The following is a 15,962-nucleotide window of genomic DNA, read 5'->3' on the forward strand; positions in this document are numbered from 1 at the left end:
GTTAGCCTGGTGATGGGTATTAAAGAGGGCACGTTCTGCATGGAGCACTGGGTGTTATACGCAAACAATGAATCATGGAACACTACACCAAAAACTAATGATGTAATGTATGGTGATTAACATAATAATTAAAAAAAAGATTTAGTGACACATGGGTCATTACTGTGGGCAGTTTTAGGAGAAAGGTAAGGGTAGAAACAAAGACATGAGTGGAAAATGAAGACTAACTGCAGTTACCTGTAAGTCAGGAAGCTTAGATTGTGAAGGTGGAAGAGAGGGATAGCTGAAAGGGTACATGGGGTCAAGGAAAGTGTGTGTGTGTGTGTGTGTGTGTGTGTGTGTGTGATGTCTTTCTTAGAGGAGGAGCAAATAAAAAGGAGAGAGAAGACATATTCAGAATGGGAAGGTATCTGAAGAAGCACAGAGATTGGATTCTTAATTAGCTGGAGAATGGTGGGAGGAGCATGTCTTTTATTGTTCCCAAGAAAGAATGTAGAAGTTAGGTGATGGATTTGTAGGTTTGGGTTTCACTTTGGTGGTGGGTATTTAATATGATAGCTTTATGTGTAAGACTGGATTACCTGCTAAGAATGTATGATAGGTTTAAGAAAAGTAGAGAAGGTTTAAAATAATAATGAGCAGGAGGGCAAACTGATAATAAATAGTAGGATTGAGAAAAGCTAAGGGTCCAGTTGACAGTTGTGATCATGAGTTTATATAGATGCATTGGTTTGCATACTTGACAGCTTGGACAAAAATTAAATAGAATGGAAATAGTTCATAGTTGAATTCATTGAATTCATGGAGAGACCAAAGGGACAAGAAATTTGAGGACATAGACTAAAGAATAATTGAAGTGATAGACTGTGAACTAAAACTAGAGAGGAAAGGAAGTGAAGACAAAAGGAGGCTAAATGGGTAGAAGTGAGGGGATAGGCTATGGACTGGAGTAGGCCAGCAAACTTCTACTGTAAAGCGCCAGATAATAATATTTGGGCTTTTTAGGCCATATGTTCTCTGTTGCAGCTACTCAGCTCTGACATTCTAACATAAATTAGCCACAACACACAAATGAATGAGTACAGCAGGCCACATTTGACTTGCAGGTTGTAATTTGCTGGCCCCTGGTCTAAGGTCCCAGTTAAATGAAAGAACTAGTGAGGTGGGAATATGAGTCTGAAAAATACGCTCAGAGAGGGAGTTTGCATCTGCGTCTGTTCTTCATAACGACAATATCTAAGGTATGACAGCTAGAGAGGGTGGTGGTTGTGGGGAGGCTGAAGTGGATCACCCACATGAATATTAACTTCGCTCAAGATGAGGTAAACGTTTGGTTGCAGAGGAAGCATGTAAGCCTAGTTCCGAGTGTTACTGAGGGATTTGTGGGTGACAGTGATGAGGACAGTGACTAGGAGAGGGTAGAAGGTGGTGTATCCAAACAGGGTAAACTTTAAAGAAGCAGGAATTCTTCTAGTCTTTGCTCTTTATCCATTTACAATATGTATTTTTTTAAACTGATAATCCAGACTTTTTCTGAGACATTTTTCACAATAAAATTAGTTTCCCTTCTGACTGCCCCCCCCCCATTTTGTTCTGTATCCAAACCTTTACATTTCTACCTTAGGAAATTTTACCCCAGGTTATGTTAAAATTTATTTATCTTCCATATTTTAGCTTCTTTTATTTAATATTAGAAGCCAGGTACATATTAAAAATAGAATATTTTTATACAGAGTGACAAATTCTTTTAATCGAGATGTTTAGACCATTTATATTTAATGTGACTAATGGTATGGTTAGATTTAAAGCTACCCCCTTTGCTGTTTGTTTTCTGTTTGTTCAGTCTGTTCTTTGATCCCTTTTCCTCTCATGGATTTCTTTGGGATAATCTAGTTTTTTTTTTTTTAATCATTCTATTTTATCTCTTGTTGACTTATTAGCTGTAACTCTTTGCTATTTTGGTGGTATACTTTTTTTTTTTTTTTAACTTAACCGCAGTCTGTCTTTAAGTGACAATATACCACTTCTTACAGTATGAGAGCCTTGTAACTATGGATTTCTATGTCTCTCTTTGGCAGTTGTTTTCACATATTTTGCTTCTATTATAAGTCACACACTATATTATTATTTTTGTTAGTTCTCTTTTAAAGAGATTTAAATAATATAAAAAGTATATATTTCCAGTGCTCATCATTCTTTGTGTGGATCCGTATTTTCTGGTGTCATAGTCCATCTGCCTCAAGGACTTTTACATATCCTGTAATATGGGCTGCTGCCAATGAGTTCTTTCAGCTTTTGTGTGTCTGAAAAAGTCTTTCTTTTGCTTGCTTGCATTGTTTCTGATGAGATATCGTATATCAAACTTATCTCTGTTCTTCTGTATGCAGAATGTGACCTTTTTCTCTGGCACTTTTAAGATTTTTCTTTTTGTCATTGGTTTTAAGCAATTTCATTATGATGTGCTTCGATGTAGTCCCCAGGTGACCCCCGCCCCCCAATGTTTCTTGTGCTTGGGGTTCATTGAGTCTCTTGGATCTGTGGATTTAGAGTTTTCATGAAATATACAACTTTTCAGCTATTCTTTCCTCAGATATTTTTTTTTTTTTAAGATTTTATTTATTTATTAGAGAGAGAGAGACACAGCGAGAGAGGGAACACAAGCAGGGGGAGTGGGAGAGGGAGAAGCAGGCCTCCCGCAGAGCAGGGAGCCCGATGCGGGGCTTGATCCCAGGACCCTGGGATCATGACCTGAGCCAAAGGCAGACGCTTAATGACTGAGCCACCCAGGCGCCCCCTTCAGATACTGTTTTTGTTCCCCTCCCTATGCCACAATGTAGAAACTCTGTCAAGGCAGTAAGCTGGAAAAATCACAGGGCTCACTGTGTGTTTCCTTTCTCTCAGGGATCATTGTCCTTTGTTGCCTGAAATCAGGTCTTAACCATGATTTCATCTATTTTGTTTTATAGTTGTTTCAAGCAGGAGGGTAAATTGGGTTCCTGTTACTCTAACTTGACTGGAAGTACCAGTCAACTACTTTTATATTGCCAAGCAATTCAACTCTTACCACTTTAAAATCCTCACTTTCGTATGATGTCATTTTTTTTAAACTTGATAAGGTGAGAGTGAATCTGATAGTTGATTGAGAGAACTGTGAATTTTAGCTTGAATATGGAAATGTGGGGAAAATCAAGTTCACATGTACAAAAGTTTTTTTTCTCTTTTAACTTCAGACTTTTTTTTAAAACATGTTACCCAGGGAGTCAGATTTTATCTCAGTACATGGATACACTTTTTTAAAGAGGGTGAAGATGCATTCTTATTTGGTTTGGTTTAATTTATTTTTTATTAAGGTATCATTTACATAAGTAAAATTCACCTTTTTAGTATTTTCACAAACACATATAGTTTCGTTACTACTACCCTTTGTAGTCAACCCCTTTGTCCCCGGTCTAATCCCCTGGCAGCCACTCATCTGTTTTATGTTCCTATAGTTTTGCCTTTTCCAGAAAGTCATATGAATTCGAGAATCATACAGAATATAGCCTTCTGATTCTAGCTTTTCTCATTTAGCATAATGCATTTGAGATTCATTCATGTTGGTGTGTATCAATAGTTCATTCCTTGTAAGTAGTATTCCACTGAGTGTATGTGTTGTGCTTTGGTAACATCACTAGCTTCCAAAGTAGGCAAAGGCAGTTGAGTATATCTGAGGGTGGAATAGAGAAGCCTATACTGATGGGAAATTAGATGACCTCAAAAGTTCCTTCACATATGAAATTTTTAGTCTTTTGAAATGCCAGTGTAAGTATTCTTACTTGGCAAGTATAGCTTACTTGACTTAAGAAATATTAGAACATACCTTAGTATATTCCTGAATTTGTGGAACCATTTGTGAACCATAGTTCCTGAATTTGTGGGTCAATGGAAACCAGATGTGTGTTGTTTTTCCTTAGTATGGGGACATTATTTTTGCCCCTTTTTTAAACTATATGCCTTCTGAGATCATCCCAAAGTAATCTACCTTGTTGAGGTAACTTAATCCTCCTGCCACAGTCTGGTCTACTGCTGTTTCTTTGGTATATCACAGAGCTTGGCCTAATCAATGTAGGAGAAAAATGAAAATGGAAGATCTCATTCTTATTTACATATTTCTGTAAATACATGAGCTCTGGAGTCAGATGTGATTTCAGCACTTACAACTGTGTTTCTAACTTGGAAATCATACAGTTAACTTGTAAAACTCATCTTTTTCATCTTTAAAATAGGGTTGGTAATAACACCTATCTTTTGAGGTTGTAAAGATTAAAAGAGATAATGAATGTGTTTTTAACACAGCATCTGGAACACAGTAAATGCTTAACATCAATATCGTAAAACAAATTTTCCCAGTCTCTCTTACATCTCCATGTGAATAAAACCCTGTAAAAGATCACAGTTTCTTATAGTTTGATCAAGGGCTGATAGAAAGTGTGAAATTTTTTGTATTTTTAAAATTAGAGTATAGTTTGGAAATTCCGTAGTCCAGATTTAGCACAGAGAAGGCTCTTTTTATTTTACTATCCTCTTGAAAGAGTTCACTTTCTACCAAATGATGAATTTAAGCTTTACAAGACTTAGGTGGTTTTCATTCAAAGAATGTCTTCAAAAGAATATTTGAAGTTTTCATTTAATAACTAGTGAAGGAAACAGATTTGGATTGAAGTTATTTCTTCCCTATCTACTCTTTACCAAACTGGCTTTTCTGTCATCATTCCTGAGTGCTTTGTTCTAGCTCTGATGTGGTGCTCCATAATACTTTCATTTGACTCTTATTGTGTGACTTGATTTGAATAGGTCTTTGTCCTGGACGAAAATTCTCAGGCTACTAGAGATTGGGAAAATGTCTTTATTTAAGTTCTGCTACGCTCAGGGGAATCTAGTAGCAATCATGAATCTATATTATTTTTGTTACGGAAATTAGATATAAAAAACAGTGTACATTGTCCTAAAACATACCTTACAGTGTAGTTTGCATATTCTTAATCTTATAAATTTTTATTGGACATATTTTATGAATTGAGATGCCCTCTAATGAATAAAACAAGGCACTTTTATTATGATTTAATGTTTTCCAGATGAAGGTAATGAAACAGAGGTACAGCCACAGCAAAACAGCCAGTTAATGTGGAAACAAGGTCGACAACTACTCAGACAGTAAGTATCCCGTGGTCAAACAAAGAAAAGTATGTTTTCATCAGGATACATATATATATATATTTTTTTTGCATTTTCAACTCAGAATAATTTTCTCTCTTTTATTATTAGACTGCTGCTGTGAAAAAGCTTAATTGAGTTATTGTTCCTTTTTCATAGTAAACATTTTTTCCCCTGTGGTAGGTTTTATTTTTCATTAAATATTAATAAGAATTAACCAAGAATAAATTCTCTTTTTATAATTTTAACTTAAAGAGTATACCTTTAAGCTTCTAAATTTTAATATACACTTATGTTTACATTTGAAAGAATTCTAGGGGCACCTGGGTGGCTCAGTCGTTAAGCACCTGCCTTCCACTTAGGTCATGATCCCAGGATCCTGGGATCGAGCCCCACATTGGGCTCCCTGCTTAGCGGGGAGTCTGCTTCTCCCTCTACCCCTCCCCCTGCTTCTGCTTTCTCTCTCTCTCTCAAATAAATAAAATATTTTTTTTTAAAAGAATTCTATACCCTTAAAGTTACTTTTTGCATCTTTTATACCTGAACATAGGTATGTCTTAATGTAAGTCTAATCAATATTTAGATGTAATTTTGTGTTATGTTTTTAAATTTCCTATTTTAAATAGATTGAAGAACTTTTTTAATTTCTCAAATTTGCAAATACTGCACTACCATGTAGTTTCTCCTATAAAATGTGTATTTGAGACTATAAAGAGGAAACAAAGCTGGAATGAGGTTCAAATGTCAGGTGGTAGGCTATAGCCCACTTAACCAGGTCACTGCCTTATCCTTGCATATCACATTTGAAATTGGTATTCTGACTTGTGCTTCATTAAAATGAAATGTACTTAGCTGTTTTTGGATTTTTGAGTTTCCTGTCAGTAGTCTGCACCAGTGGTTTCCAGAGTGAATTTGTGCCAGCCATTCCTTTTGCCTAATGGGAAGAGAATATTAAAATGTCTCCTTTTATGTATTTGTTATCTATTCAGCATGAGAAAAAAATGAGAATTCACTAACATTTAATAAGTGGTTTTCCTAGTGCCCTCACCTTGGTCTTAAATATGCCGTATTACATTTTTCTTTCATAAATGTGTTTTTAAAGTGCTCATTTTCTTTTTTATGAGAAGTAGTTACTGTAGTAAGCAATCTGAGATAGTTTTCAAAAACTTTAAAAGACTCATCATCTGTCTCTTTAAAGTAAAGGTGACATTTTATCAATGAATTAAGGAGGTAGGTACTTAGTAAAGCCAACTTACCTATGGAAAGAGCGGTTTTTGAAACAGTTATCTCTAATGTGATTTTGTTGCCAAAGATATATATCAAATATTTGTTTAGAACAGAAAAACCTGTTGGTTTGTAAGAACTGATTAAATTCAAGAAAGTTAAACATTTATTGTCCAAATTAAATATCAGATAGTATTGAAAAATGAGTATCTTGATTTGATAAGATACACTTACTCCATTTTGGTCATATATCTTTGTGAAATATGTCTTTGAGCTGTAATCTGTTAATACCAGATGTTGAAATAAACTGACCTCAGACTGGTTATCTTGTCCACCTTTGTTTTCTCCTTAATTTCATAGATTTGCTGCTTACTTACAGGCTCATGCCTAATATTTGTCTGTCACATTTGTTAATGACATTAGTAATGACCTTTGCCTTTTTCATGTTCCTTTTGGTCTTTTTTAGTCATCTTTGTTGTTAATGGGTATTGAGTGCCTTCTGTATGTCACCCACTATACGAGGTGTGTCACTTTTAGGGGGAAGAAAACTGAGGTTCAGGAGAATTAAAGTTACACAGGAAGAAAGTGGCAGAAATGGGCTTTAGACCCAGATCTAGTTCTCAGTACAAACCTGTTCTCTTCTCTTCTGCTGCCTCTCTGTAACACACACTCCCACATGCACACAGGCATCCCACATCCACAGTTGAACTGTGGGCTATTTTTATTTTAGAGTTGTCTCAGGATAAAAGCTTCCTTTCTGTAGAAATGACTCTTTGGAATATACTCTTCTTGTATGTCATGGAGGAAACCAAATATGCTAGAAATATCCTCTCTGGATCTCAAACAGTTGATTCAATAACTCTCTATATCAGAAGTGTAAAAAAAAAAAAAACAAAAAACCACTGGTTATAATAATTACTGTTGTAAGAATCTGAGAGTGAGTTTGCTGGCTAGAAGAAAGAATGTGCTATTAGGTATATTAAGGAACAGCTTCTTCTTATGATAAATGTAATGAATGGTGTATTGTATAGTTCTTTGATTTTTTTTTCAGTGACCATAGAGGCTGGTACTGCAAGAGACAGCTCCATCTGCAGCTGGAAGATTATTTATTAGCACGTCTTACTAGCATAGTACTGTACTGTTAAGTCTTACGCAGGCAATGAATTTAAAGAAATACTTTTATTTACATATTAAGTTATAGAATACTGATTCCAATATGACTGAATTGTAAGGATCTTCTTCACACGCAGGTATCTACAGGAGGTGGGTTACACAGATACCATTCTAGATGTGAAATCTAAACGAGTGCGAGCTTTGTTGGGCTTTTCAAGTGATGTCACTGACAGGGAAGATGACAAAAATCAGGATTCAGTTATAAATGGCACAGAGGCCGAAGTTAAAGAGACGGCAATGATTGGGTAAGTATTCTGTCTAGAAAGCGTTTTAGCTAAAATTTTAGTGCTTATTAAATATTTTTGGTTTATGGTTGACACTTGTGATACTTGCGTTTTAGATACTGCTACAGAAATAATTTATTATAAAGTTGAATTAAAAAATTGAAATTTCATTTGGTAGAAGATAACCCATAGGGATTAGAGTTATTTATGATTATTTTAAGAATATTTTTAAGATATTTTTATTTGCTTGAAATCTATAGGTTTAATACAGATTTTAATATCTTGAAGCTCAGTCACTTACTATTAGAACTTCACAAAAGATCATCTTTAGGAGATTCAGTTCAAATCTTAAAAGAATGTAATTTCATTCCTGATGACCTAAAAATCCTATAAATTCCTCAAATTTTTTAGAAGTAAATGTTTTCTTAGCCATTTGTGTATTTAACAATACTGTAACTCACCTTTTCCTTTGAAAAATATCTATTTTAAGTGTATGTTTTTAATTGATAGAATAAGTGTGAAAAATTCAGTAGCTGTTTGAAATATTTTGTTTTGCTTTTTGGATCACGTGTCATACAATTATATGTAATTCTGCTTAAAATGAACATGAGTAGTTAAGGACATTCTTTATTGAAAATAAATTTGGCATGATTCTTTTTTTTTTTTTTTGTAGTTTTTAATTTTATTATGTTATGTTAATCACCATACAGTACATCATTAGTTTTTGATGTAGTGATCCACGATCCATTGTTTTCATATAACACCCAGTGCTCCATGCAGTACGTGCCCTCCTTAATACCCATCACCGGGCTAACCTATCCCCTCTCCCCCCTCCCCTCTAAAACCCTGTTTGTTTCTCAGGTTAAATTTGGCATGATTCTTAAAGAGAGAAAAAGCCAAAGATTCTGTGAAAGTCTGAATATTATTTTGCCTCATTTTACTGCATGTTTGGGCTATAAGAATGGTTTTAATTGAACTCTATACATTTTCTAGTGAGAACATCATTTCTGTTATTTGGAACATTAACTAAAATTATGGGATTTAGGTAAAGGTTCAAAAATAGGACGGACTCCTATAAACGAACTTCTATAAACAAATGTCACTGGAGCCTTCCTAAATATATTCATTAATATTTAAGACTACATTAACTTATTTATACAAATATAAGATTAGATTGTTTCTTTGTGTAGGCATAGACAATGTAGGCCTTATTCCTGGTTATAGTTTTACCTACAGGGTTATTATAAGTCATTATAAAGATGTTCAGAAAAGGCCACTTGAGTTGTCTTGTGTTTTGCCCTTGACCTGTCTTTTGGAACTGACAAGGGTATTATTCCGAATCTGTCTCATTTGTGTAGGGATAGAGAATAGGGTGGAAGATACCAAAAACATAGCTCTCAGCAGATTTGAAATTTAAGATTAATCTGTCTTAGAAATGTTGTCTAGAGTCGTGGCTAAATTTTCTTTAAAAAAATACCTTGTTATCTAAAACATTTCCTAATGAACTGGAGAGAAATCATCTTATTCTGGCCATTAGGAAATTATTTACTAAATTTATTTTGAGGAAACTAAATTAAAATCTTATGTATTTGAAAAGTCAATCATTTCAAAAAGTTAATGGTTTATTCATTAACAGGATCAAGTTTCGTAGTAATATTAGTTTGACTTAAGTTATTTTTAGTAGCTTTATGTGTATATTTGTTTTTTTCAACTCCTTAGCTGTTCAGTAGAAATATAGGATTGTATCAGAGAAAACTGATGTATCTACTAGCTATTTTCTTAGTTATAGAAATTCACATGTTAGAGGAACAGTTGCAGAGAGGAAAAGAATAGAGAAAAATAGAAGTAGAGGTAATAAGAAAAATATTTTTAAAAAGAAAGACATTAACGTTCTTTTGGATCAAAAGAATACTGAATCAGGAGGGGTGTTCTTTATATTACATTAACCCAAATAGATATGATTGCAAAGTACTTTTAAAAGAGTAACCACTTCCTATTGTGCTTTGCCAATTAAAATCCATGGAAATATAATGGATAAGAATCAGTGTAGGGAGCCTGGGTGGCTCGGTCGTTAAGCGTCTGCCTTCGGCTCAGGTCATGATCCCAGGGTCCTGGGATCGAGTCCCACATCGGGCTCCCTGCTCGGCGGGAAGCCTGCTTCTCCCTCTCCCACTCCCCCTGCTTGTGTTCCTGCTCTCGCTATCTCTCTCTCTGTCAAATAAATAAATAAAATCTTAAAAAAAAAAAAAAAAGAATCAGTGTAGTTCATAATATGATTTGAGGGATCATAGTTACAATGTAAACAGAAGTTAGTGCAACATATGGATTAATTCTTATGTTGAGTTTAAAAAATTAACTGAGCAAGGTGTACATGTTCTAAACCAGAAAATCCGAGTTAACAGATTCTGCCTCCGTGCTGGATAATTTCAAATTCCTTGAAAGTGCAGCTGCAGATTTCAGTGATGAAGATGAAGATGATGACATTGATGGAAGAGAGAAAAGCATCATTGATACTTCAACAGTGAGTAGGATAATATTTTTAGGGATCATTATGCTTACTTTAAAAATAATCCAAGTGAAAGAAAATTAAAAAAAGAATCGATTGGTTCAACCTAAATCCTTAACTTTTTTTCATGAATTTGGGGAAATTTCATCTAAGAGTTTTTAGTATTGAGTTTAAATTCAATAATAATTTTAGGATGGCAGCTTTCTCTTAAAAGGTCCTTACTCTCTGGGGCACCTGGCTGCCTCAGTCGATAGAGCACATGACTCTTGATCTCAGGGTTGTGAGTTCGAGCCCCACATTGGGTAGAGAGATTACTTACAAAAATTTAAAAAATCTTTAAAGGTCCTCACTCTTTGATTTATTAACTCATTAAGCATTTTAGTAGTTCAGTAGAGCTGGTGAATATGGTAAAAATGTTTGTGTTATAACAAAGCAGTGTTGTTGGTGCTATAAGACAGTAGAACTGACAGACCCATTATGGTACCTGATGGCGATTGGCATCACCTCTAATCAGTGCAGTTTTGTCTTTCTTGTCTGGGTTGCTTTGGTAGACAAATGTTACAAATTTTTAGAACTGTTCCATTAGATTTCTTCAAACTTGTTTAAAGTTATTCTGTAGTTTTGTTTAGATCTTTATAGGTTTATTGACTTTCCCATGGTAGTTTCTTGGAATAAGAGGTGTCTTGCTTCTTCTCCTTTCTCTTCTCCATTCTGTCACCTTCAGCTCCTCCTGGTTTTTTGTTTTTTTTCCTTCCCTTTTTTCCTCCTTACTTTTTCTTCCTTCTCCTCTCTTCTCTCTCTCCTTCCTCCCTCTCCTCCTCCTCCTCTCTTTTTTAAGTAATAGATGAGGGCATGCTTTGTTTTGTCTAGGAAAATGTTTACATTTCCTCTTTCATGTTTATTTAAGAAGAGTAAGGAAGAAAGCAAGGTAGTGAAGCCGACTGGACCTAGAGTTGAAAGCTTTGGGTTTAAGTCCAAGTTGTCACTAGTTATCTGTGCTTCTTACCCTTCAGGCTTAGTATTTTAGTTTGTAAAATGGGGATTATAAATACCCATCTTATCTTCAGAGGATTTTGTGAGCAATAAATGAGATGCTATATATGAAAAATGATATAAATGCTTTCTGGGTATAAATTCTCTCCTTTATGTCCTCTGCTTCCATCAAAGACTCTCAAATTAGTGCTTCCACATTATTATTTCCCTGACCCACTCTGCAGTAGTATTCTGCTGATACAGCCTTGCCATGGATATTATTTGAACTTCAGGTAGTTACCCCCAATTTTTCTTATCCAAACAGGTAGTAATAGAATATGTTTTAATTTACTGTAGTAAAAGAAAATGCCTAAACTTGTATGATACTTTTTCTCTGTCCTGTTCATTTGGAAGTTTTGTACTGCTTTGTGATTTCTGTGGGCCAATTGCATTGAGATATTATTTTCCCATCAAAATACTTTATTCATAGCTCAGTGGTAAATGATAATTGATTATCATGCTTTAAGTATTAACTATGGTCTTACTAGAAATTCCTAACCATAACCTGGTTTCTTTTTAAGTAATCAAATTCATAAAGATCCTGTCTTGCAATTAGTGCGGATTTTAGCAATTCTGTGACCAAGCAGTGAAGGCATAGCTAATATAAACATACTTAACCCCATTTAAGCATGGACTCAAAAATCCTTTTAGTTTTTCAGGAAAAAATATCCCTAAACAAATAATTGGTTTCTTTGTAACAGCTTTGCTAATTTTTAGGATATATTACATTAATTTTCACAGCTGCAGGCTAATAGCTACATACCAAAAGGACTTTCACAGTCTAACTCTGTGTAGCAATGAGTAAGCATGACTTAAAAGATTTATTGCAGTTAAAATGTTTAGTAAAACAAACAGGTTTTTAAACTGTTACTTTATTTCTTTAATCAAAATAGTTTGGTAGATTCAACTAAGAAAATATAGAGACATGGGCTGTTAGTAACTATCATTTGTGCATAGCTGCATATGCTGTCTTCTTGCTCTCTACCCTCTTTTAGAGTTTGATTATTCTTTGGGTTATATTCTGGATCATATCTCTCCTCTTTATCTCCTCCTTCTTCATGATCAACCTCTTCACCTTATTTTTCTTTACCATCATTGTTTTGCATTCTCACCATAGTATCATTAGTTAAGTGTAATAATGATCTTGAAATTATACATGTGTATAAAAAGTGATCAACTTTAAAATGTTTGAAGGATAACTTCACCAGCAAGATTTAGTCTCCACATTCAGATACTTCAGGAGGAAAAGGAATGGGATTAAGAGTCATTAAAATCTATTGTGTCATCCCCGTTTGTGTTATATTTCTTCTAATGGTTTTAAAACCAAAGTGGCCGTCTATCCTTTTTTCTAATCTTTGTGGCACCCTGTGCAACCTATAACTTTTTTGTGTTTGCCTTAATTCTTAAGTTGACTTCTAAACTCACTAGAGGTAGGAGTGGAGTGGAATCTGGAATGTAAGGAAAAGTAGTATGTACTTATTATAACAAACCCCACCCCTTCCCATTTACTAATCCTACTCTCTGTTGGCAACCACACTTTTCTTCTATGCCTAACCATTAAAAACACAGGAGTTTTTATTTAAGTGGGAGACTTGATAGACAGTGGCCTGCAACTTGCCATATCTTCATTCATAAGGTTATATGGAGGAGAGACCTAGAAACAGATTTTTTCCCAAGGAGTTAGTTTTGTGACTTATTACCATATTTAGTAATTAGAATGTTGAAAATACATTCAGTTTTTCAATATAAGGTTCCAGATACTTATGTATTTTCCCTGCCCTTTTCATCAGGCATTGAGAACAAGAATCTCTATCTACAAGGTGTGGGTGATGGCCGCTCTAATTCATATCTGGTGTCCCATCAGGGTCGGGGGAAGGGAGAAATCAAGCCTCTAGGGTGAAAGAAGATGGATTAGGCAGTGTGTTTATTTGTGGAACAATGAAGGTCAGCGTCTTCTATTGGTATAACTCGTCAGAGATACTTTTCTACCTTAGTTTGGCTGCCCAGAGAAAATTAGAAAAAACTATTAGCATATAGTTACAAAAGAATACACCTTCAGCATGGGATTTCTGTACTCAGTATGTCAAACTTTTTTGTTTAATTGATGTGCTGGATGGGAGATTGGAATATGCTATAAACATAAAAGTATGTCTAGGTCTTAGGGAAATACTCTAAATAGTTAAACCAGTTATTCTAGCAGCATTAAAGAATCCTTGATTTCTTCTATTCAGTTTTTATATATACCAGGGTAGTGAAGGCAGATTAGGTTTCATCTACTGCACCAGCTTTCTTCTGATAGTGGCTTCCTGGAGTACTACACTAGAAGGATTTTTTTTTTTTTAATTGAAATTCAAGTTAGTTAATATATAATGTGGTATTGGTTTCAGGAATATAATTTAGTGATTCATCGCTTACATATACTACCTAGTGCTCATTGTAACAAGTGCCCTCCTTAATGCCCATCACCCATTTTGCCCATCCTCCCACCTACCTCTCTTCCAGCAACACTCAGTTTGTTCTCTATAGTTAAGAGTCTCTTATGGTTTGCCTCCCTCTCTGTTTTGATCTTATTTTATTTTTCCTTCCCTTCCCCTGTATTCATCTGTTTTGTTTCTTAAATTCCACAAGTGAGTGAAATCATGTGATACTTGTCTTTCTCTGACTGACTTATTTCACTTATCATTATACTCTCTAGCTCCATCCATGTTGTTGCAAATGGCAAGATTTCATTTTTTGGATGACTAATATTACATTGTATATATACACCACATCTCCTTTATCCATTCATCTGTCGATGGACCTTTGAGCTGTTTCCATAATGTGGCTGTTGTTCATAGTGCTGCTGTAATATTGGGGTACATGTGCTCCTTTGAATCAGCATTTTTGTATCCTTTGGATAAATACCTACTAGTGCAATTGCTGGGTTGTAGGGTAGCTCTGTTTTTTTTTTTTTTTTTTAAAGATTTCATTTATTTATTTGAGAGAGAGAATGAGAGAGAGATAGCATGAGAGGGGGGAGGGTCAGAGGGAGAAGCAGACTCCCTGCCGAGCACGGAGCCCGATGCGGGACTCGATCCCGGGACTCCAGGATCATGACCTGAGCCGAAGGCAGTCGCTTAACCAACTGAGCCACCCAGGCGCCCAGGGTAGCTCTGTTTTTAACTTTTTGAGGAACTTCCATACTATTTCACTGAGAAAGATTTCTGAGGCTGTATCTGATCTTAGATGAAAAGTGCTGTGATTGGTAAGTAATACCAGGAATGGGCATGAGAACAGGGGCATACAAGTCAGGTATTTGTTATCTCTTAGAGTCTGTTTCTAGACTCTGTATTCTGTCCTATTGATCACTTTGTTGAACCCTTATAATTTTAATCCACTCGCAGTAACCCAGTGATAAAGTTTGATCAGATCATGCTATTTCCATTTGCATGAAGTGAAGAAGCTGAGGCCCGGAGAAGCTGAGATAGTGAATCCATTTTATCAAAAGAAGCTGCAAACCATTCATCCTAATTTCTTTGGGCTTCTGGTGGTGGAGGTGACTAAAAAGAAGATAATTCATAAAGAGTTTTGACATACAGATCTCAAAAATTATCTCTGCATACATTAAGCCTAAATTTCAGTCCTCCAACTGGATTTTTGATTCCAGAGAGATTCCTCAATACATAAAACAAGACATAACAGCCCTTACCAGATTTGCTATTGAATCTAAGTCAGGTCCCACTCGGAAAGATCAGTATTTTAGAAAAAATTTGAATACATAAAGAGTTATTAGGGAAAACTGATGCAAGGTTGGAACAGTAGAAGTACTGGGGGAAGCTTTTTTCCTTCTCTAATACCATACTTTCTGAGACTTGCATTTATTTCTGAGTTTGTAGCTTTTATGATTTTAGATTTTTTAAGGGAATTATGTAGTAGAGTTAACATTTATCATCGTTATATTCTGTAAAACTCTTGTATTTTATGAAGTGTTTCTCTTTTTGGTTAGTTTAGAATGTCTGTGCATTGCACAGACTGCATCCAAGAAATATGAGAATATGGTTGTAGTTCTCATAGTACAGTAGTATGTCAGGGACATTTTTCATCTATCTATAATTGAAATACCTATCTTATATTCCAGTGTTTTCAATATATGATTTCATTAGCTTACTCAAAACAAACAAGCCATCCTTGAACAAAGTTTAAATTATTACTTTAAAATGTGTAATGTATCTTTTGTAAATGATACCTGTTTTACATTGAACTGGTTAAGTATTATAGCTTTTAACATGACAAAGATATACTTTCTGAAGAAGCCAATAATTGGGTTTCCTCATTCAGTGATAAAGGGATACTGTTTTCCTTTATTTAAATTAATTTCATAATATATCCTAAAATTCAGGGGCGCCTGGGTGGCTCAGTTGGTTAAGCGACTGCCTTCGGCTCAGGTCATGATCCTGGAGTCCCGGGATCGAGTCCCGCATCAGGCTCCCTGCTCAGCAGGGGGTCTGCTTCTCCCTCTGCCCTCTTCCCTCTCGTGCTCTCTGTCTCTCATTCTCTCTCTCTCAAATAAATAAATAAAATCTTTAAAAATAATAATAATAATAATATATCCTAAAATTTTAATTTAGCAT

The 15,962-nt window shown here is 35.1% G+C and overlaps 1 protein-coding gene across 2 annotated transcripts in view; it reads left to right on the plus strand.

The window, feature by feature from the left end:
- Window positions 1–15,962, plus strand: part of STRN (striatin) — a 100,621-nt gene that overhangs the window by 37,848 nt on the left and 46,811 nt on the right. For both annotated transcript variants that reach the window (XM_081796914.1, XM_081796915.1), the window contains exons 4-6: window positions 5,115–5,193; window positions 7,668–7,835; window positions 10,200–10,335. In XM_081796914.1, the coding sequence (XP_081653040.1) occupies window positions 5,115–5,193; window positions 7,668–7,835; window positions 10,200–10,335 (383 nt within the window). The remainder of the gene's footprint in view (window positions 1–5,114; window positions 5,194–7,667; window positions 7,836–10,199; window positions 10,336–15,962) is intronic.

The sequence above is a fragment of the Leptonychotes weddellii genome, chromosome 10 (assembly GCF_054177405.1).
Source record: "Leptonychotes weddellii isolate Sample4059 chromosome 10, ASM5417740v2, whole genome shotgun sequence".
NCBI classification, from domain to species: Eukaryota; Metazoa; Chordata; class Mammalia; order Carnivora; family Phocidae; genus Leptonychotes; species Leptonychotes weddellii.